Consider the following 23,575-nt stretch of genomic DNA (forward strand, 5'->3'; position numbering starts at 1 on the left):
TCTCTGTTTATATACTAGTGGTTTGCCCTGTTAGTGTTGGTGGAAATATTCTTGGTTTCTTGATTAGACTGCTATTTACTGTTTGTAGTTCCTTGATTGAAGTGTTCTTGACTGCTTGTTTTTGCGCGCGCATGAAACCGGCAGTAATGCCGCCAACAACCCACCCCCTGGTATCCATCTATTTCCATTTTTTTTGAAAATGTAGAGATGATCTGCTTCCTTTTTTTTTTGGGTGTTCAGGGTTGCTGCAGTGTGTTTGTACTTGGCTAAATAGTGTTCTTACACAGCTTCTCTTTTGAGAATTTGGGCTGTTTCTTTGATAGTGCAGTATTTGATTAGTAGGGGTGGTTTTACAATAGACTTGTGTTTCTAATTTGCCACCATTGCCTCTGCTGGCTAGTGTATTGTTGTTTTCTTCTTCCCTTTTGAATGTTATTCCTCTGACGATGTTGCTTATAGTTTCCTATGCCTTCTAACTGGAAGGAAAGGAATATATCAGGAGCAAAGGAAATTTTAAAAAGGAGAAGAAATTTAATTTGCTTATTTCTATGTTTCTATAGCTTAGCCTCTTGAGACCACCCAAACTTTTATCTTACCTTTTCAGGTTAGAGTTGGAGCAATACAATTCAGCAACACTCCTCGCTTGGAATTCCCATTGGATGCATATTTCACTAAGCACGAGATAAAAGTTCAACTCAAGAAGATTTTGTTCAAGTAAGATAGATTTCGTATTTGGGCTCTTGCTCTGGATCATTGAATCATTTAATTGTATTAAATGACCCCTAAGGTCATGTGATATCAACCAAAAATTGTAGCTGAAAAGATATCCAGCCTCTGTTTAAAGAAAGTTCTTTCAAAACAAAATGATATTCTGTTCCATCATATGGAAATCTCCCTAAATTTACTCAAACATTTAAAATTATATGATTAATAAGTCTGTAATTTCTCTTATCAATTTATATTAGCTATCTTTTAATGCTCAAAATCTTCCCATTAGTTTCTATGGCTGACACCTGGCTGTCCTTAGTCCTAGTATAATATCACCTGATCTCCAGCATGCATCCTACTTCTCATTAGCCATAAATATTTCCATTTTTCTGATGGGCCTGTATTAGCTACTTTCTCCAGATCATCCAATGAGCCCATCATTTTTATATATTCCTATGCTGTCCTGTGTTTTTGTTTACTCTGTTATATAAATTAAAAGGAGAGATTTTAATTTGTCATGTTGCCACATTTCAACCACAGGATAAAGAACAGTGGGAATTGCATTGAAATTATATGTGTATACCTACTATATTCAATTCTATCCTATTGTCTCTTAGTCTCAGCCCATGTGAATTATGTGTATAAATATGCATAGTTGCTATCAACAATTCAGTAAGGCAATTTTTCCAATGGCATGTTAACAACATGGGTCTGCATATTAGCTTTTTTTATGATTATATTTAACATGCAAGTATAGAAAAAATATCCTGAGAGCTTTGTAAATTTAAAATCCAGGACTTTTCTAAATCAGAAAGAGTTTTAGCTCATTTATCTATATGCAAACCTTTTATATATAATATTCTAAGATAATGTCCCAATCTGATGAACTCGAGATATACTGGGTGAGAACTAGAAATCTCAAACCAGCTCTTGGAGAATAAAAGAACTTTTCCCCACTCAAATAGTATTAGACTAAGCTTCCCAGTTCTAAGAATTACAATTCCAGTATATCAATTAGTGGACGGCTGTTTAAAGATACAGACTTTATCACAGAATGCAACTCTGAACCCAACTGTTCAGTGAGTTTAGGTTTTGGGAGGTGGAAAATGACGGCAATTGACAAAATGCAGCTGGCCAGGAAAATATGACTGCCACCACAGCTTTGTTGATGCATTCCTGACATGGAACTTTAGAGTAAGGCAGGGGAGAGCAAGAATAAAGGAAAAGCTTTAAAAAAAGAGTTCCAAGACAATTTTGGCAGGAATTTAGAGTATTAAAAATTACAAGCTGTTATAGAGAGAAATGTGTAATTTAAAGCATTAGGTACCATAAAGCAAGAGTGTGATTAAATGCTGAATACACCAGGAAATAAAAAGTGGATAGAACTAGTTTCGTTTTTTCAAGATAAATAAACATTTTAGGGTTCATTTCTGAACTATGAGGAAGAATGATTTGTTATAAAAGTGATTTATTTATTTTTCCGTAGACTCCAATCGAGGCCAAAGTACTAGAATGTTATTCTAATTTTAATTGCAAACTGCATACTCTGGGTCATACTATTATAAGTGATATCGATGAGCTCTTTTCTGTTCCTTTATTGATAATCTCATATGATATGATATGTTACTATTCTGAAAGGATGCATAGCTAACTAACTAACCTAGCTAATACTATAATGAGCAAAAGAAAGTTGATTAGACTATCAAAATTCAATATGACTAGTCAATCATATGCTATTGCGGAATTAATAACCCATTTGGGCTTACTAATAAAAGAATAACAACATAATTCCCTTTGGAATTAGCAAACAGTAGGAACCTGAGATGCTTTCTGACTTACAGATCAGCATCACCATCAAACAACTCACTAGGACAACTTAAACTTGCCTTCACAAAAGACATAATAGAAGTTTGATCTTTTTTTTTGATATTCGTAAATTAATTTTGTCACTATGTTATAGCACCAGATACAATTTGCTGTGGATATATAAGTATTTTGTATTATTCATATCCCTTTGTGTAAATATATATATGTATGATGGAAATCTGATCCCACAAGCACTAAATTGTTTTCTATTTTGGTTGCTCAGGCACCTAGCATTTCCATTCTTCCCTCCTATTCTTGCCAGTCTAGATCCCTTTTTGTTAAGCAGAATAATACAAAGTTTTGTGGCTGCCAAAATCTTCTAATCAGCTGGTACAATCCAAATGGATTTCTGAAAGCTGCACTTAATTTCTGGGACTCCTAGAACTGACTTTCATTCCCTGTTGAAAAGGAAGTCTGGGGATGGATATGAAATCACACCTGCCAGATGGGCATTGAATCTTTAACAATTGCTGGAAAACAGCCACTCCTTCAAAGAGAGAACAACACAATTCATAAAGTATGCATAATTCTGGTACCCTATGCTTTTTAGTTAAATATATAAATATAGTATATCGTGTTTAAAGGAACAAGGAAAAGTTTTCACCCACAAATCAACATCTGGGTTTTTATTCACCAGGAGTGAACTATCTCCTGTGCAGCTTCATTCTTTTCTCCAGGAAGTAGCTATTTCCCCTGTTATAATAGATATGAACCAACTTTGTATGATTGTAAAGTAGTTGTCTTCCCTCTCAGGCTAGTCATTGTTTTGGCAGTCAAGGCAGCTGCAATTCTCCTGCATGTCTCTCCTTGATTCTCATACCTATTCACTCTACTTTCTCCATTATATCTTGAAAAGTCATTAAAGCTTAACATTCATTGCAATAGAAAAGAAGAGCAGGATAAATGGCTATAAGACAGGAGTGTCAAACTTCCTCAGGACACCCCTGGAAACAGCAAAGGACCGGCCCGTGGTGTCCCTGCCAAGGAAAATGGAGCTTGTGAGATCAGCAGAGTGTTGCAGGAGGCTGTGGCAGCCGAAAATGAAGCTTACAAGGGCCATGGGTGACCTTCCTGAAGTCTGTTTTTGTTGGCAGAGGTTGCAGGAAGCCGTTGCAGCTGAAAATGGAGCTCAGGAGCCCATTTTTGTTGGCAGGCCACCACAGGCACCTCCAACAAGAGTGACATTGAGCTGGCCATACCTATCCTGGCTACGCCCCCCTGGGTCCCCTCAAGGTCAAACACAACCCTGATGTGGCCCTCAATGAAATCGAGTTTGACACCCCTGCTATAAGAGACTGGCTGGAAGAAATGATTGTTTTCTCCTGGATTGAGACAAGAGAGCTTGCCATGATGCTGTTGGATTTGGAAATAGTTCTTGGTGTGGGCTAAAGCAGTGACTCACTGCAACTCAATGACTCACTGTCACTCTAGTTCTCCCCCCTTCCCCAGGACACTCAAACAGTCACTCCCATTTGAAGGGAACCAGAGGGAGAATATTGTCCAGTTGTTTTAGCTGTCTCCCCTACATTCATACAATTACATAGTTATTTTTCTCAAGATGTTTAATATATATTTTTCCCACATGTTAGGAAAAAGGGAATAATAATAATAATAATAATAATAATAATAATAATAATAATAATAATAATAATAATAATAATAATAATATTTAATGCTTCTAGACTGCCCCTCTCCCGCAAGGGACTCGGGGCGGTGTACAGTTCATACAAAATATAACAGGATACAATAAGATTAAATTAAATATGTACAGTTGACAATTGACATGGAGGAGGTTAAAATGTAGTTAAAAGAACTGTACAAAGCAGATATAAAATAAATTCAAACCCCTAAAAACAAATACAGTAAATTAAAAAAACCCTAAAATAACCAGATATAATACATTTGCCAGGAGGGACAGTTGAATTATGCCAGGCCTGCTAGTCGGAACAGGTGGGTCTTCAGTTTTTGCCGGAAGGAGCGCAGGTCAGAAGTGGTTCTAATGTCGGGGGGGAGGTCATTCCAGAGGGTTGGGCCCATCACAGAGAAGGCCCTACTCCTCGGTGTCGCCCGCTGGCATTGCCTAGTGGACGGCACCAGGAGAAGTCCCTCCCTGTGTGAGCGTATTGGCCGCAGGGATGTATGTGGGAGGATGCGATCCCGCAAGTAACTAGGTCCCGTCCCATGGAGCTCTTTAAAGATGGTAATCAGCACCTTGAAACGCACCCAGAAAACCACAGGCAGCCAGTGCAGCTCGCGCAGGAAAGGTGTTACGTGGGAGTACCTCGTACTCCCCATCACAGCCCGTGCGGCTGCGTTCTGAACTAACTGCAGTCTCCGGGCGCGTCCCAAGGGCAGCCCCATGTAGAGAGCGTTGCAAAAATCCAGGCGGGACGTCACCAGCGCATGAGTGACCGTGCGTAGGGCATCCTGGTCCAGTAGGGGGCGCAATTGGCGCACCAGGCGAACCTGGTGGAACGCCCCCCTTGCCACGGCTGCCACATGGTCATCCATTGACAGCCGGGCATCAAGGAGGACGCCCAAATTGCGCGCCCGTTCCACAGGGGGCAATTGTTCGCCCCCTATGGCCAGCGATGGGATCAGCTGGCTGAACCGAGGTGCCGGTAGCCACAGCCACTCAGTCTTGGAGGGGTTGAGTTTAAGTCTGTTGTCCCCCATCCAGACCCCGACGGCCTCCAAACACCGGGACATCACTTCGACAGCCTCGTTGGGGTGGTTTGGAGTTGAAATATACAGCTGAGTATCATCAGCGTAGAGATGATACTCAACCCCAAAACCATGGATGATCTCACCCAGCAGCTTCACATATGTGTTGAACAGGAGAGGCGAGAGGACCGACCCCTGTGGCACTCCACAAGTGAGTGGCCTCGGGGTCGACCTCTGTCCCCCTGTCAACACACATTGCCTCCGGTTGGAGAGGTAGGAGCCAAACCACCGCAAAACGGTACCTCCGACTCCTATCCCCTCCAACCGGCGCAATAGGATACCATGGTCGATGGTATCAAAAGCCGCCGAGAGGTCTAATAGGACCAGGATAGACCTCTATCTCTGGCCCTCCAGAGATCATCAACCAACGCGACCAAGGCTGTCTCTGTGCTGTGCCCGGGTCGGAAGCCGGACTGGCGTGAGTCTAGATACTCGGATTCATCAAGGTGCCGTGGAAACTGCTGCGCCACCACATTCTCTACAACCTTCGCTAGAAACGGAAGGTTGGAGACTGGACGATAATTAGCTAGAGGGAGAGGAGGAGAGCTTCCGGTGATGGCGGTCGCCTCCTGAGCTCCGGAGAACGCCGCGGAGTTCCCCGATGGATTAGGGCTGCTGCCGGGCCTCATGCCATCTGAGGCCCGAGGGTTTGATAGCCTGTCCACCCTGGCTTGTTTTGAGCCCATTTTGGGCTGCCAGGGTGGTATAAATAACATCATACAACAAATGAAGGTAATTACATGATTTGTTTCTACTGCTATGAAAGGATGTGAAGGAATAAATGTAAACAACTTGAAATCATAGCTTATGAAACATAATTATAATTATAATAATAATTATATTATACTTTCTGGTAACCAAGGTTCCCAGGGCAGATGTCATTTAAAAATATTAAAATGACAAAAAGAATAAAAAGTATAAATAACACAGAAACGTGTGTGTTATTTATACTATAAATATATTGAAAAAAGGGCAAAAGTTGACCACAGATACTTCAGATTCAAAGTAAATTAACTTTAATGGGCAGTTTAAAGCTTATTTGAAAAGGAATGTGTAAAAATAGCACCAAAGGCCAAAAACACAGTTACCAAACTTTATGGGTTGTTAATTTATAATGAATGTGGAGGTTGTATTTTCTTTTTTAAATAGAGCCAAACAAAACTATGAATTATTAGAAATACAAATATCAATTATGGAAACAAGATGTTTTTAGAAATAAATTTAAAATGGTCAAAAATAATAAAAGATTCCTGTCTGAAATTGATTTACAAATGACATTATCTGACAACTGTTAAAATCTACCACATCAAAAGTCCTATCTCTGTTACAGAAATTTATGTTTATGTGAATTTACTTCTATGTTCGCTGATTATTAGTTAACATATTGAATTAATACATATATATATATATATATATATATATATATATATATATATATATATATACATACATACATACATACATACATACATACATACATACATACATACATATATATATATATATATATATATATATATATATATATATATATACATACACACACACACACACACACACATACACACACACACACACACACATATATATTTCCCTCCCTTCCTCTCTCTTTCCTTCCCTCCCTCCCTCCTTCCCTCCCTCCTTTCCCTCCTCTCTCTCCATTGTGTTCAAGCTTTTTCAGATTTTAAGTAGAACTGCAAGACTGGAGATTAAAAACTGAAAAAAGATGTTGCAGATTGTACAATCATATTTTATTCTTCAAAATAATACAAATGAACTTGACTGCTGTGAAGACAATTACAATAAGATGCATTTTTATTTATTTGTTTATTTATTTGCTAAAATATGGATTTATTTTCTTAATAAAAATTCCCATAGTTACATATATCAAAGCAGGTTCCCAGTATTACGGTATCTGAACATGGAAATCCTAAATAATGTATGAGGCTGTGATTGTAATAAATTCCTACATTCAATTTGACATATTATCCAATTAAGTGCATTCAATTTATTGATGGACTTTGATTAATATATATTACTAGACTGATCTTTCATCCCTTTATCTTACTTGATAATAATGTATTTTGTCTGAAGTAATAAAATATCTTTAAATGAGAGATATCTACCATCTCATGTGCAATAATTTACCATCCATTTTTAATAGTTTTTCCTAAATCCAATATTTCTTGAAGATGAACATCCAACTATAATTTTTTGTTTAGTAAGTGATAATATGTCTGATCACCTTCAACATAGGAAAAAATAAATGAAATTCTCACAATGATTAGAACCAAGAACCTGCCAGGAGTTTACTGTCCTTAGTAGTAACTCTCAGATTGAATTCCCAATGTAGTAGCATTTTTAATGAAGTTTAACAAATAAGCAAAATTAAATTGTTTAATATCAGGGAACATAAAGTACCATCTTCATAAGAAAGTTTCAATAAAGAGATCCCGAGTAGTTGTTTTTTCGATAAAAACTGAACTATTAGCTTTGTCAAGCTGTTTAAAATAATTGAATAGGCATATGTGTATGCCGTAGTTATAAAACATTTCATTTCCTCTTTACTTTTGAAAATATATATGTTATTTATAGATATTAATAAGGAATTATCAGAAGTTAAGAAGACAAAACTGGGTGCCTGAAGCTTTCCTAATGCTCACTTTTCTTGCTTTAGAGGTGGGCGAACAAAAACAGGTCTTGCTCTAAAACAAATTCTTCAACATGGATTCCGTGGAGGCAGGAACTCATCAGTTTCCCAAATCCTTATAATCTTAACTGATGGGAGATCTCAGGACAACGTGTCAACTTTAGCCCAGCAGATAAAAGAAAGGGGGATTGCGGTGTTTGCAATTGGAGTCAACTTCCCAAAGTGAGTTGATATGGAATGTTCCATTGCTGTTGCCACTTAATACTGTGTTTCCCAGAAAATAAGGCAGGGTCTTATTTTCTCCGCCCCCCCGAAATAAGCACTTGGCCTTATTTTGGGGGAGTTCTTATTATTTCTGAGGTGCAGGAGGCGGTGAGCGTGGTCACCTCATGGCTGCTGCTGTGTTGCAATATTTTAGACGGAGGACTTAGTTTAGCTCATACACTCAAAAAACCCCAATTGGGCTTATTATCCAGGGAGGTCTTATTTCAGGATAACAGAGTAGTTAAAGGGAATTGAAGGGAAGTCCTGCAGTAGACAGAAGATTTGGCATCCACTTTTTTCAAGAACAGAGAGGATCCACTATGTAGGAGCTTATTGCCGTTGAGAATTTAAAAGAACAACAGTGGGTGTTCTTTTTAAAACTCAGTCATTAATTACATCTTTAGCATACCAAAGATTCCAGTGCATTCCTTGGCATCTCCAGTTAAATATTGACACATTTTAATCTGAAGTGTTGGGAAACTGGTAAAATTCATTCTAAATTTTAGAAGCAATTCTAAAGGAAGTTCTTGACTTAGGACCATTTGATTTGTGACCATTTGCAGTTATGAGGATACTGAAAAAAGTTACTTGTGATTGGTCCTCAACTTGCAACCATTGCAGCACCCCCACAGTCCTGTGATCACAATATAGGAACTTAGCAATTGCCATGTGTTTACAATAGTTGCAGTGTCCTCGTGATTGCTATTTGCAACCTTTCAGCCCATCACAAGCAAAGTCATTGGGAGAAGCTAAATCACTTGGCGATATGCTTTATGATCTTGGCAAAACAAGGCATCATTTTTGGTGCAACTCAAGGACTACATTGCTTAGTGATGGAAGTTCCAGTTTCAATGGTGATTGTAAATTGAGGATTACATATAAATTGAATAGTACGGTAAAAAGTGTTTCTAAAACTGAGCACATAATGCCCTACATCAAGGAAAAAGCCAGAAAGGTGTTAGGTATGAAATGAAGCTTCCCACTGGAAAAAAAAGGTAGCCTAAGAGTTGTAACCAGTTTATACAGTATGTTTGTCTATTGTAAATAACAAAAATAATGTTGTTTAATGAAGAATCTTAGGCCATTCATTAAAAAAAAAATAAGCAGCATGAATGATTCAGTTCTGTACAACGAAGATTTGTATGTGTAAGGATGTACAATGTACTTTTTAAAAAGTTTTTGCATTTGTGCAGGTGGGAAGAATTGTATATACTAGCAAGTGAGCCAGTAGAATACTATACACTGTTTGCAGAAGACACTGATGATGCTTCCAATGGGCTTTATACCGTGCTTACACTCTCTGATATCTGCAATGCTGCATTTCCGGGTATTTTAAGTTTAATTTAACCAATAAAGAAGAATATTTGTAGCTCAGGGTTGAAAGGACAGTTCCTTGATGCTTTCTGAGCTTGGTTATTTTCTTGCAGATGTTTCATTACCCAAATTATGGAACACCATCAGTGCTAGAGACTAGCACTGATGATGTTACTTAGTTTGGGTAATGAAAGTCTGCAAGAAAACAGAAGAGCACCGAGAATTGGATCTTCAGTTTACTTTAAGCACTCAGATTAAGCGTTATTTATGTACCTTCTGTTTTTATTGTACCTTGTTTTCCATTGCTCAGTTAAGAGCTATGTTTTCACTGTGTCCTTCCCCCCCCCACCCCCCTGGAAAGTTGTTGTTTCTATATAAGTTGATTTAATTTAGTCAATTGGTATAGCCAGACTCCAGAAACCTCTAGATGGCTATAAAACTAATTTTATGACTCCTTGGTAGATAGGGGATAAGGGAGCTTTTCTATTGTTTTTTGATGTAATTTGAAGAATGTTAAGAGTAGATTCCATATGATGTTATTATGTATTTTGCAACCTTCCCACAGTTTTTTGTTTGATGGAGAAAAATGTCGTGCAGCTTTTCTAGCATCTAAGAAAGATTCAAACAGCAACATAACCCAATAAAGGAGTAGTCTGAGTTAAAATTGAATTCTGGAGTGCAGGACATGGAATTTTGGATCCAAGTTATAGGAAGGCAGATTCCAGTTGAATGGTAGGGCGGGGGGAATCAACAGTAACAGTAATTCAGCATTGGAATAAATTATTGAAAGTGGATTCCAATTGATTGGGAGTGTTTAGGTTACTGGGTAAATTAAAGTAAAACCAAGGCCAATTCTTTAGTTTGGATCCTCTATTAAACAGAAGATTGAGCTCAGAAACTTAAATGACTCTTTCCATCTCTAAGATTCAGGTATTAAAAATAATTACAAATATTTTAGAAAGTTGATTTTTAAAGGGTGTGCATTGCTATACCATAAATAGCAACATGTATAGATACTGGTTGCAGTTTCTTTCTGTGTAGCCAACAGGTGGTCTCTGCAAATAGAAATATTTTCAGAATGATTTTTCCTGCACATCTGAATAAGTATGTTGGAGATAATGAGAGAGAGAACGAGAGTGAGCTATCCCTTTCCTTTACTTAAACTTGTATTAATGTTTAATCAAAATGTTATTGCAAATCAGAGAAATAACATGTCAAGGGACAAAGTGCTCAATCGTCAAATACTAAAAATTGCTTTAGATCAGCCCATCTACCTGACATTTAATCCATCTTACCTGTTTTGACTGGCAGTTGCTCCCCAGAAATTCAGGCAACCATGTTTCCCAAGATGTTACCTGATGTTAGAAGCTATTAAATCTGATTTATCCATGTAAAGTCAAAGTGCTACAGATTTGTTACACCACTATTTTGGTATGTTTAAGTTTCTTGTCGCACACAATTAATACTGATTCTGAATTCTTGCCTCTTGCACAAGCTTGCAGGGCTGAACCTCATCCCTGTGAACGCAAAACACTTGAACGAGTAAAAGAACTGGTTGGAAACTATTTCTGTTGGAAAGGATCCCAAAGCAGTAATATTGTACGCACATCACTCTGCCCTTTCTACAAGTAAGTCACCTTAATTTTCCTCCTCTTCCCCTTCCCCCCCTTCTCCTTCTTCTATTTCTCTGACCTGTGGCCTTTCACAAAGCTTTGCAGGAAGAAATCTGGCAAGTACAGTTTGTGTGTGTGTGTGTCTGTGTGTGTGTGTGTGTGTGTGTATTTTTCGGAGTATAAAACACAGCGGAGTATAAGACGCACCAAGATTTTAAAGAGACAAATTAAAAAAAAAGTTTTTGCACTCTGCAGACCTCCAAAACAGCCTGTTTCTGTAAAAAAAAAGGCATGCATAGCCTTTAGGAGGCTTGTAGAGTATTCCTGGGGCTGGGGGCAAAAAGGAGGAAAAAACAACCTGTTTTTCGCAAAAACGTCCATTTTTTATCAAAAAAGGGCATGCATAGTCTTTAGGAGGCTTATAGAGTGTTCCTGCACACTGGTGGAGGGGGGAAAACGAGCAAAAACCAGCCTGTTTTTCGCTCATTTTTGCCCTCCCCAGCCCCCAGTAACACTCTGGAAGCCTCCTAAAGGCTATGCACGGCCATTTTTGCAAAGGGGGGGGGGGCTTGAAGAGGCCAAAAATGCTGCATTCAGAGTATAAGATGCACCCAGATTTTCACCCTCTTTTTTGATTGAAAAGGGTGCGTCTTATACTCTGAAAAAATATGATACACAAATGTAAAAGTAGGGGAATGTTATTGTTTTTAAAAAACTAATTGATAGAGAATTATATTGTTAATAATTTAATCAATTAAATACAGTATCATTGCTTCACTATTTTCAAATACAAACTCATCTAAGTTTCATTTTCTTTAATATTGGCTTTTTAAATTAAGCTGGAGAAACATTTTCATCAAATATCCATCTACGTGCTATCGAACCATATGCTCAGGTAAGGTCCAGATCTCTAAAATCTAAAATATAGCTGCTTCAAAATAAAAGTGGTAAGGTGAAAAAAGGAGCATATCTATTAATAATTGGCTGAGATCCGAGGTATTTTTCCATTAGCAACATGAATGGTTCCCTCAAAGAAGAGAGATTATTTTCACAAATTTCTTCCTCCCTCTGGTTTGGCATTGTTATAGAACAATGTTTTGCAACCTGGTAACTTGAAAATACATGAATTTCAACCCAGAATTCTCCCATCAGTGAGGGGAATTCTGGTATTGAAGTCCATACATCTTCAAGTTGCCACAATTGAGAAACACTATTTAAGAGAATCCCCAAACTATATAGGCACAAGGATAGCTATTCAAGGGCACTAGGAAGAGCAATCATCAATAAAAATAGACGCTTCATCCATTCTGCCAGTGGTGTTTCTTCACTAGATTCAAAATGTTCTATGGACAGAAGAAACCGATTTATCAAGTGTATTCCATTTGTCCCCCATGCAGACAATTTTAAACATTTATAACTTGATTTCTTCATTATTTATTTTTCATTTTTACTTTCTTTCAGTCAAATTCTTCGATTATAGAAAAATATTAATCAGTTTCAGTTGAATTGTGTTAGGTCCTTAATTGAGCAATAAATTATGTTCTTTCAACTCAAGACTGATCATACATATTTTACTGTTATAATGAAAAAAATTACATGTTCACCTTTGAGCTTTTCTAATCTACAATAAAATATTAACACTGAAGAAATTAATAAATTCAAAACTTTATCTTGAAAATTCATCCACCCTCAATCATTACCCTTTTATTAACCAAACTAAATTATGTTTGGAATAAAAATAATTGCATGAATCAAGACAAGTATCCATTTATCTCTTTATATCTCTTTATAATACCTTTATTCTATGGAAACGATCACAGTGTACAAAGTTCCATAATTCTAAGGGCTTTTATTCTTGATTTATTTTTACTATCTTAATTATAAGAGATGCCTGGTAGACACTAAATGGGGGTGATGGAGTAATAGATTTTAATTAGATATACTATGAAATGTGTTGCTTTTTAGAGGTTAGTGCTGCTTGCTATTGAAAGAGGAAAACAATGTTATAAGCTTCCATTTATCTCTGTTTTCTGAACTTAGATCCTTGTGATTCCCACCCTTGCCAGAACGGAGGCACTTGCATTCAAGAGGGATTAGAAGGCTACCACTGTTTCTGTCCAGTGAAATTTGGAGGAGATTCCAACTGTGGTATGTTGTTTTATTTTAAGGACTGGAATCTTGTTTTTAATGTGTTGGTAACATTAGCCAGTTTTCTACAAAAATCTCTGATTATCATTGTTTGTTCTTTAATAAGGAAAAGCAGAATGGGATAAGAATTAGACAGTTTGTTTTAAATCACCATCATCATTAAGAATTAGCGTATGTGATATCCATATCTGAACGTTCCTTAAAATAAAATATCATATATTTCATAAATTGCATCATATATGATCAGGATACCAGAATATGTTGATTTAATTTCCCAAACAAGCAAAAACTCTTCAATATTTGTATAGGATAGAACCTTTTATCCAGCCCCTCTGTAGTTAATAAGAAGTATGTTTTGTCTGGGTGACATTTTTAATTTATACTTTATTATGAAAGAGGAATTATGAGAGTGAAAATTATTAATATGAAATATCCAAATTACATTTTTCAAATCTCTCTGGTGTGGGACATTTATACAGAAGCGAAAGGGGCTCTTTTAGACATAATTATATCTCTGCTTACCTATTCTAATGCTTTTATTCATACTGAATTTTGGAAGATGTTTTTATCTGTGGTTTATGACTTAGTAACCTAAATAAACAACTGAACAAGAAATCCCATCTCTCTCTCACACACCCATCATTTATTACATTTTGCCAATGAACTAAGTCTTAGTTCTTTTTAGCACCATCTTAGGTTACATTTTGTGATTAAATATTTGAATCAATCAATAAAAACAGAACTAAAGGGAGTTTGGAGGTCTTCTTGTCCAACCCTCTGCTCAAGCAGGAGACCCTGTACCATTTCTGTAACTAAAAAATGACAGGCCCAAAATCAAACCTTAGTGATAGTTATATATTGTACAATATTCTATTTTAGAAGATTCTTGTTCTGCATTCTTTTTGGGTTTCTAATAGTTTTTGCTTATTTTGTTAAACAGCACCAAATATAAATATGGAATGCAGCGTGGACCTTCTTTTTTTGGTGGATAGTTCATCCAGCACTACTTTTGAAGGCTTCTTGCATTATAAAGCTTTCCTGAAAAGGTTTCTCCATGTAGTGTGGAATACAGAAACTCTGGGAAATGTGGCCCTGGCCCATTATAGCAATGATGTCAAGATGATTGTCCAAATTGGGGATTACAGAGATATTTTCAGTCTGGTGAAGATCATTGATTCCATGGAGTTAATTGGAGGGAACACTTTGACCGGCAAAGCTTTACAATTTATTACACAACAAGGTTTTAAGCGTCCACCAGTCTTTTCTGATGTTCCTGAAGATCTTCCCCACGTGGTCGTATTGCTCACAGATTCAAAAGCTGAGGATTCAGTGGTAGAAGCAGCTAAATTCAGTAGGAAAGAAGGTATTTCTATCATTGCAATTGGCAGTGAATTTTTAAGAAGAGAACTGGATGAGATTACAGGGAATCCAAAGCGGACAATTATCTACTCCACAACTCAAGATCTAGTCAATAAAATTACTGAATTACAGAGAAAAATCTGCAGCATTGATAACCAAGGTAAGAATTCAAGATAAAGCTACCATATCAATTGTTTTTTCAGTAGCTCCATAATATTAATTCTCTTTATTACTGTATATTTATCCCCCTGTTTTTCCAAAGAGTTCGGAGAGATATACGCTGTCTTCCTTTTCCCCTTTTCCTCCAGTAGCACCATAATATAAGCTACATATTGGTGATCATAGCAGAGAGTTTTTGAATAAGCTTCATAATTCACTGAGATTTCAGTTCTTTCTAATGCAACCCTTGAGATATTACAAGATACAGATTTCATTTTGTTTTATTGCCAACTCACCTCCTGGTGTTATCACTAAATCTCCAGATTTATAACTTCTAGTCTGAAATATTGATGAAATGAAAGTTTGTAAGAGCAAAACCTTATTTGTATCCCAGTTCCCCTATAGAAAGTCTTGTCATTTGTGTGCATGTTTGCAGCTGCAGAAGGAAGTGAAACCACCTTTTCCATGATTTGCTAATGGAAACAGTCTTAATGAGAAACCTGTAGAGGAAGACTTCTGCTGCCAACATAACCTTACTTAAATGTGATTCCCTTTACTGTATCATATAAGACTTGTAGGTATCCACATGAATATGTCACGTTCTTCAAAGGCTGATGACTTCTTCTTTCTCCGCAGGCTGCCTATCTCAGCCCCTGGATTTGGTCTTTGCTCTGGATTCTTCAGCTTCAACTGGAAGGTTTAACTTTGCCCAGATGAAAAACTTTGTCAGCAGTCTCTCTTCCCACTTTGGCATCAATAGGGATGTAACGCAAGTAAGCCTTGTTGTCTTTGGGAAAAGGCCTCAAACAGTATTTGGACTAGATACACATGTTACTAGTTCAGCTGTACAGGAAGCCATCAAACAAGCTCCCTTTATGGGGGGCTCTGCCTCACTTGGAAGTGCCTTGCTTCATATTCACGATGATGTCACAGTTGTCCAAAAAGGAGCAAGGCCTGGTGTGAAAAAAGTTGTGGTAGTCCTCACAAGTGGAGCTGGAGTGGAGGATGCCGTAGTCCCTGCCCAACAGCTACGCGGTAATGATGTATTGCTTCTTATCATTGTGACAGAAAGTGTACAAATGGACCTTTTGTTGAGGATTGCAGGCTCTTCTAACAGTTTGGTGAGGATTTCTTCTTATGAAGATCTCAGACATAACAAAGACTTTATCATGGAAAAATTGTGTGATGGTAAGGTATATTTTGATTTTCTGTTTTACAGCCAACAATTGCGGCAACATTTTTTTCTTAACCTACTTTCTTTTTTAGTCAGCTCCAAACTTCCAGCAGAGGCGGCAAAATACAAAAGTATAATGAGAAAGAGTAAAAAAAATTCAGTATTAACGCCATTTCTCCTGAAAACACTGACTTGATTTTTACCTCACTATGCTTAATGAGAAGACCTAGATTTAACCTTCTTCATCTCCAACAAGAATTACTTTAAAATAGCTACTGATTTTTTAAAAATATACTTGAAATAAAAAGAATGATAAATACTCTGTACTTCGTCAATAAATAAATTAGGATTGTGCTAAAATCTAAAACAATGAATATATGTATGTATGTATGTATGTATGTATGTATATATGTATGTACTGTATGTATGTATGTGCGTATGTATGTATATTACTGTGGAAATACTGTAGATAAAATACTTTGTTCTTCTGTTAAAGAGGAGTTTGTTTTCTTTTTCAAACAATGTTTTGATAGGATTGAATTTGTAGATGGTGAGACAGGTAGTCCTTGCTTAATAATAGTATTTGGGATCAGAATTTCAATTACTAAATGATGAAGTTGCAAATAATGACACTATGTGACTGCACTGCTTAGCAGTGGCAGTTCTGGCAATCTTTGGTTACCATCGTTAAGTGAATTGATCTCCTACAATTTATGACTTCTTGCCAACTTTCTCATTGACTTTGCTTGTGGGAAGCTGGTAGGAAAGATTGCAAATTGCTAACAAGGGACCATGGAATGCTGCAATGGTTGGAAATCCAGGCCACTGCGTAACAGTTGAGTTGCAGGGATGGGTTGCTGCCAGCATTACTGCCAGTTCGGTGCGTGCACAGTTGTCCATAAATGGGTCTGTGCATGCACATAACATTAAAAAAAAAACATGCCACGCCGACCAGGGAACCAGTTCAGAGGCATGGCAGGTCTGAGTCACTGCCAGTTCCGGTGACCCTGGCCAGCAAATCACTACCTGTTTGGCCGAACTAGTAGGAACCCACCTCTGCTGGATTGTGATCATGTGACTATGAGAGCACTGCAATAGCCAGAACTTCTAGGACTAGTCATAAGTACCACTCATTTAGCACTGTTGCAAGTTTGAAAAGTCAGTAAATGAATGGTCGTTAAATAAGGACCATCTGTAATAGATTATCAGATTCTATATCGGGAAAGAAAGGAATATAATGAGTCATGAAGAGAGAGATATTAAACAATAATTCTGAATTTAGAAATATGCCATAAATAAGGGATAATACTAAACTGTATTCAGCAATAAAGCATTGCTTTGGTCTCTGACTTTGAATTAGGTTAAATCAATATAGTGGTATCTCGGTACTTATCATTAATTTATTCCGGAAGTTTCGATAAATACCAAAAACAATGAGTACCAAACACATTTTTTCCATAGGGAGTAATGTAGTGAGTCACAAGGTAGGTGACAGCGACAAGCTCTAGCCCAAACAAACAATGACAAAATTTTAGGACAAAATTTTTACGTCAAAATGCATTGAGTAGCAAATTCAATGAGTTTCAAAGCACTTGAGTACCAAGGTATCACCGTAAATACAACTAGTCTTTAAGGTAACACCTCTTGATTTGTGGTAGAAGCTACACCATTCTTCTTTTAAGGCCCTTTTATTTTCCATAGTCCCCAGATACATCTGCTTTTCTTAAATTCTGTAAATTGCAGATCCTGGCTGGTTACTTTCCAGCAGTTATTCCAGTACCCAATTTGGATACTGGGGAGTTCTTTCAAACAGATAAAGATGTGTTCACTGACTTCCATTTATCACAAATGCAACAAAAGGCAGGTATGCAGCTTTGAGAGATGAAACTTAGTTGTTCCCAAATAGCCATCACTGTTTTCTGTTTTCTCTGTTACAGAAGCCAAAATGCCAGTAAATATCTGCAAACCGAACCCTTGCATGAATTATGGAATTTGTATCCCTAAAAATGACAACTACTGGTGTCAATGCCAAGGCTGGGAAGGACTTCATTGTGAAAACAGTATGTATTGCTTTGATCAGCAGGCATTTTTCTTAGAACTTCTATGCCATCTTAATTATTTATTTGACCTCATTCTCAACCCAATCGCACTTAAAAATTAAGGAAGCCCTCTTGGAAAATAGGAAATGGGTTTTTAATTTCTAAACATTTCTAACGTTTTTCATTTAACGTTCACTTTACTTTATTGATTATCCCTTGGGCCATATCAAAATGCAGAGTTCCAAATTTTATTACTAAAATCTGATAAAAATAATTTAAAATGGAATTGGATGAAATGCAATTTAAAATGAAATTGAACTAAAATACAGTTTAACATGAAATGGGACTAAAATACAATAATTTAATATATAAATAAATAAAATATAGTCAAATTACGCATCGGTGTCACCCCTACAAACTACCCCAATCAGTTCCACATATGTTCTTCTCAACCAAACCATTTTGCTTACGTACTGTGCTGTGTTAAATGTTATTTTCAGATTCTGCCATACAGAAGGTATGTTGTATTGATATGGGGATCCCAATGGTTTTCATTTCTAAAAGGGATATGTGGGTTTGAGGCTAAAATGTAACATTGTATTTATTGTTGCATAATAAAATAGTATAATTAGTATATTCATGGCAATGTCCCTTAAAGCATACATGGCTTGATTTTAATTGTATTTGTTCTGCTTAGATCTTGCTGGCTTTATTCCAAAAGAGTAGGTGTGCTAACTTAATGACGATATAAAACACCAACAATTGGCTGGTTGTCATTTTGCTGAGCGGCAGAGTTTCTGCAAATGCATCTGGCAAACAGTTTGTTCTGTCTGTGAAGAATGCGCCAACCATCTGCCTTGAAGAGCCTGGGAATCTCAAGGGCATCTCTTAGGAGGTGATTGACAATTGAAAGCTGATGATTCTGAATATTAGTTTCATACTGGCTCTGCAATATTATTCTAGTAAAAGTGGTTCTTAATATTTTAAAGACTTGATCACAAAAGATCTCAGTATGATAAACATACTTCATATTCACCTGAAGTTATGTGGAACCTTTAGTGCTTTTTGAGCTTAGTTGTTTTCTTATAGATTTATTACCAACAAGGTAACATCATCAGTGCACTCAGAGACCACCAAGAGTGAGCTACAAATATTCTCCTCTCTTGGAATTCATGTCTCTCTAAAGTTCTTTTAAGGCTTCTAATAGACCTTGTAATGCAGTGGTGGGATATGACCTGTATGCCGCGGTACGGGTGTACCAGTGCCTGCTGGGAGCACCAGTCCAATGCTGCCGAGGGCCCACCCACCCGCCCTCCTTGCCTGTATTTGAGCCAATCGGTGCTTACGCACATGGAGCATATGGTGCCTGCACGACGCTCCACCGAGCAGCTGAAGTATCGTGGAGCCGTTGCGGAACTTCACAGGCAGTGCATGTGGTGAAGGCCTGGCCCCGCTGCACCGTACCAGTTGCAACGGGATCCGGAACCCACCACTGTTGTAATGTCACCTATATTTTGTTAATAAATTAATTAGGTTGTGAATGCATAAAAGAATAGGCACTCAGTACTTGGCTGTGAGAACTAATAATTAGGATTACTTTTCCTTTTTTAAAATACAGGAATTCAAAGCAGGGACACTTCACAATAATGGAAACATCCTGCAATGATCCATACTCATTTAAATTGAGGTGGTTGGGGCAGCTATACAGAATTCATCAGTATTAAAAGAAGAAGAAGAAGAAGAAGAAGACACATGGACTAGATGCACTAAAATGGACAAAAGAACTTTTGCCTTTAATTACTGAAATCATACTTATCAGGGAAGCGAAATATACATTTGCAAGCAGTATGCTGTTTCTAAGCTCAAAAGTTTTGCACAAAAGTATCTTATTGTAATTGAAAATAAGGTGACTAATAATCTAGCATATTTTATATTGCATATTTATGTTTGATATACAATTTTTTCAACATTACCTCTATATAACGATTGTCATAAACCAAAGGTTTAACTGTAGTACAACTTGACAAGCTCTGACATGGCTTACAAAAGCTATACTTATGTTGCTAGATACAACTATAACAAGTGAGAAGCTTTCATACACAATAGTTACCCAGATTTGATCACTGAAGGCTGATTTTGTGAAACCTGAGTTTATTTCCAAATATACAGGGTGAATTCAATTAAGGCACATTTTAGCCCTTTTATGACTTCCAGATCTACTGGTTTATATAAAATGTTAGATATTGGCAAATTCACCAAAGATAATGACTTGTATGCATGGTTTTACATGGCTGGTCTATTCTTTCCTCCCAATTCCAACTGCAATTCCTTTCCTTTTTGTCCTTTAATTAGGGAGTTCTATCCCCTTGACCAAAGCAGGAATAAAATATACTCCCATTTCCAACTATTTTTTTGGTATTTTGGGACCATGTCAAGTTTACCATTAACTGCAAAAGGAAGTGGTTCTTATACCCTGCTCTTATAGTTTCATTAATTAAGTCCTATGCTTTTATAGAAAGTATCATCTGCCATCTAATCAATCAGAGAAGAAGGATTGTAGTGTCCTATGGATAAACAAGATAAACAAGAGTTTGCTTTGTGTTATAATGGAAAAGATTGTTCAGTGCAGGCATGCTGAAATTGCAGCTAAGAGAACAGATATTAATGGTGCAACATTGCTGTAGTTCAAACAGAAACATACACGAGAAGCAAACTAGCTGCCAAATGTGTGAATTTACTGATTATGCCTCAATTCGGTGAAACGAACTATTCATCTATTCTTAATAATCTTTTCTTTCTTTTGCTTATTATCTTTTATCTCCAAGGTAACAAATAAATTGCATTCTATGTTATATCACATCCTATAATAGCATTCTGGTGGAGGAAAAGGAAGCAGAATGTATAGTTAATGATACTCATAATAGGTATTTTATGTTTCAGTTCTCCATATGAAAACCAAAGTGCCTTTATACAGCTTTGAATTGTAACTGTTATGCTATCTTGAAATTTCTTTTATAATATAAACTAAGTATACCATGTCTTGGTTGTGACAACCACTAATTCCAGCAAATAGATAAATACAGAAGAGTATTTCTATGCTACTATCTAGAGATCATCTTTTTTTCCAGTTCAAATATGATGTCCCTAGATTCTATAAATGCTTTCGCAATTGAAGATATTGAAACAATTTTAATCGTACAGAATTATAGTTAGTAAAGTCCAAAAGCCAGAATTTATAGAAGTTGTTGTGAGAACTCTGAGATGATTATCTAATCTAGCTTTTTTTGTTATATAGCAATCCAAAACTGATTTAAAGTAACTGTCGAACATAAAAATATGGATATAGCATCATTTCACTGTAATTGATATATAAAATATACTGTCTGCAAAGCCAGAGATGGTAGAGTACAGTAGAATGGTGGTAACTTTGATAGACACATTCTTTATAAATTTGTCCCCATTTTAAAAATCATCTAAGTTGCTACCTTTCACACACATCCAAAATTATAGTAAATCAATTCATTTTTATTTATTATGGTTAGCAAATAAACATGAGATTAAAAAAAGAAAAAAAGAAAGTCAAAATAAATAAGCCTGTAGAAGAATCCCTCTGAAATCTTACTGTGAGTTCCATGCCAAAGTTGTGAGATGCTAAATTACAAAATTCTCTAACATTGTAGGTTATATAAAAACCTAATCAGTGAGAAGACATTCAACATGGTAACTGGCTGATTCTCCGGGTATTTCTGGTAGAAGTGAAAAAATAGGATCCTGATGCAATGTTGCATTAAACCGCAGTAAAAAAAGAACATGCATTATTGATTCTACTTCTTGTGTGCTACAAGAGTAGAAATGGTGAACCACAGGGAGTCTATAATATTTCTCCTTAACAGTGCTGAAAGAACAGCTTTGATAGTTGAAGTAAGATCAGGGAGAAAATGTAGGGTAACTGCCTCTGATTCATTCCTTTTGGTACGTAGAAAAAGATGGGAAAATATCACTGGAAACAGAGTACAGTCCAGTGGGCTGGTAGATGAGCTTTAGGCAATAATTGAATCATCTTTACTCTGATCTGCCTTCCTCCAAGCCTAAGAGATGCATTTGAGATGCATTTGAAGTATCACACTTCAAAAAATGATTTTTAGAATCTTGATTGAATAGATCCCAAGAGATTAAAGCTAAAATATGGTCCTTTAGTTACCCCAGTTAAAAGTTGTGCTAAAGCTTTGCCAGATAAAATGTAGTGACTACAGTACTAGATTCCCTAATTTCACAAGTTAAGAAAGGCTGATTTAGTGAGGGACATATAAATAGGGAATTGGAGCAGTGATGGGAAGGGATAGAGAGAAATACTGTATTAGGAACATTATTTGGCAAGAAATTCCTCAGGAATTATATATCTGGAAGGTAAGTTATTTTGTAACTACTACCAATCTATTTTAGAGCTCCCTAGATAATAGTTTGCTATCCAGCCTTGAAATCTTATATGCGTCTGCTCCAAAGTAAATCCCATCAGTGTAGGTTTACTCATCACTAAAAGGTTTTATGATTTCAACCTAAGTTAGCTAAGCAGTGTATCCATCTGGCAGGCTTTCTTTTATTATAGAAATAGCATTATTCGTAAAATTCTGCATCTTTTTTTTTCAAGCAAGACAGTAAAGATATTATATTGTTCAGAAAAGCAGCTGCTAAGCTTTTGGTGTTCTTTTCTGCTGATTCTGAAGGTGTTTCTCTTCTCTACTTATTATATTTCTCTTACGTGGGGAAAAAAAGGAGTACATAGAGCCATTTTTTCTTGAATAATCCGTTTGCAAATCAAAAACATCAGCAATTCATATTGGTGTGTTTAATAAATATTTAACATACTGCAGTCATTTGATATGTGGGTCCACTTTATGTGAGACAACATAAATGTTTTCTTAAAAAACATGCTGATAAGTGATAATAACATTAGGAGTTAATACAAAGAAGTTGGAGCTGAGAAAGCAGGCCTGAGCTCTAAGCCGACAAAAATGTATTTCTTGTAGGAATACTCATTTCATACCAATTCCCTTTGTGTCTCACCAGAGACACAGTGCTGTGGTTTCCTCCAACTGGATTCCTCAAACTTTGATTTAAAAATGTGTACATTAATGAATTGAAGCAGGTTCCTGTTACCTGAAATGAGGAGGTGGCACATTTTTTTCTCTGTTGTGTGCTGATGTGGCAAAGAAAGCTTTCTTGTCACAGAGGTGAGGGCTGACTACTTAGAGTAGGACAGGTTAGCACAGGTTATGTAGTTTCCATGGAGCCAACAAAAGGGAGCAAAATATGAGATGGGGAATAGCACTCTCCTTAATGGTTGGACTGATTCATATTGCACCATGAAGTGCATTCCAGGTCAAAACTATGCTCATGATACTATGGTTACAGGTAGGCCTTGCTTAACAACCATTAGATTATGATGGACTTCCCCAGAAGGAATTTACGACCTGATACCTAAGTTCTGACAGCCACATGTAGTCCCTGTTGTCACAGAATCACATTTAGGCATTTAGCAACTGGCTTGCGTTTACAG

General features: G+C 36.8%; 1 protein-coding gene across 1 annotated transcript in view; it reads left to right on the plus strand.

Moving 5' to 3' along the window:
- The window catches only part of VWA2 (von Willebrand factor A domain containing 2), a 45,266-nt gene extending 23,192 nt beyond the window's left edge, over nucleotides 1-22,074 (plus strand). The window contains exons 5-14 of the mRNA XM_081955223.1: nucleotides 605-714; nucleotides 7,976-8,170; nucleotides 9,406-9,539; nucleotides 11,022-11,154; nucleotides 11,979-12,034; nucleotides 13,180-13,287; nucleotides 14,228-14,806; nucleotides 15,442-15,993; nucleotides 17,917-18,039; nucleotides 19,637-22,074. Of these exons, the coding sequence (XP_081811349.1) occupies nucleotides 605-714; nucleotides 7,976-8,170; nucleotides 9,406-9,539; nucleotides 11,022-11,154; nucleotides 11,979-12,034; nucleotides 13,180-13,287; nucleotides 14,228-14,806; nucleotides 15,442-15,993; nucleotides 17,917-18,039; nucleotides 19,637-19,665 (2,019 nt within the window). The 3' untranslated portion in view covers nucleotides 19,666-22,074. The remainder of the gene's footprint in view (nucleotides 1-604; nucleotides 715-7,975; nucleotides 8,171-9,405; nucleotides 9,540-11,021; nucleotides 11,155-11,978; nucleotides 12,035-13,179; nucleotides 13,288-14,227; nucleotides 14,807-15,441; nucleotides 15,994-17,916; nucleotides 18,040-19,636) is intronic.
- Nucleotides 22,075-23,575: the final 1,501 nt, after the last annotated feature.

The sequence above is a fragment of the Natrix helvetica genome (genome assembly GCF_964273705.1).
Source record: "Natrix helvetica genome assembly, chromosome: 5".
Lineage (NCBI taxonomy): Eukaryota > Metazoa > Chordata > Lepidosauria > Squamata > Natricidae > Natrix > Natrix helvetica.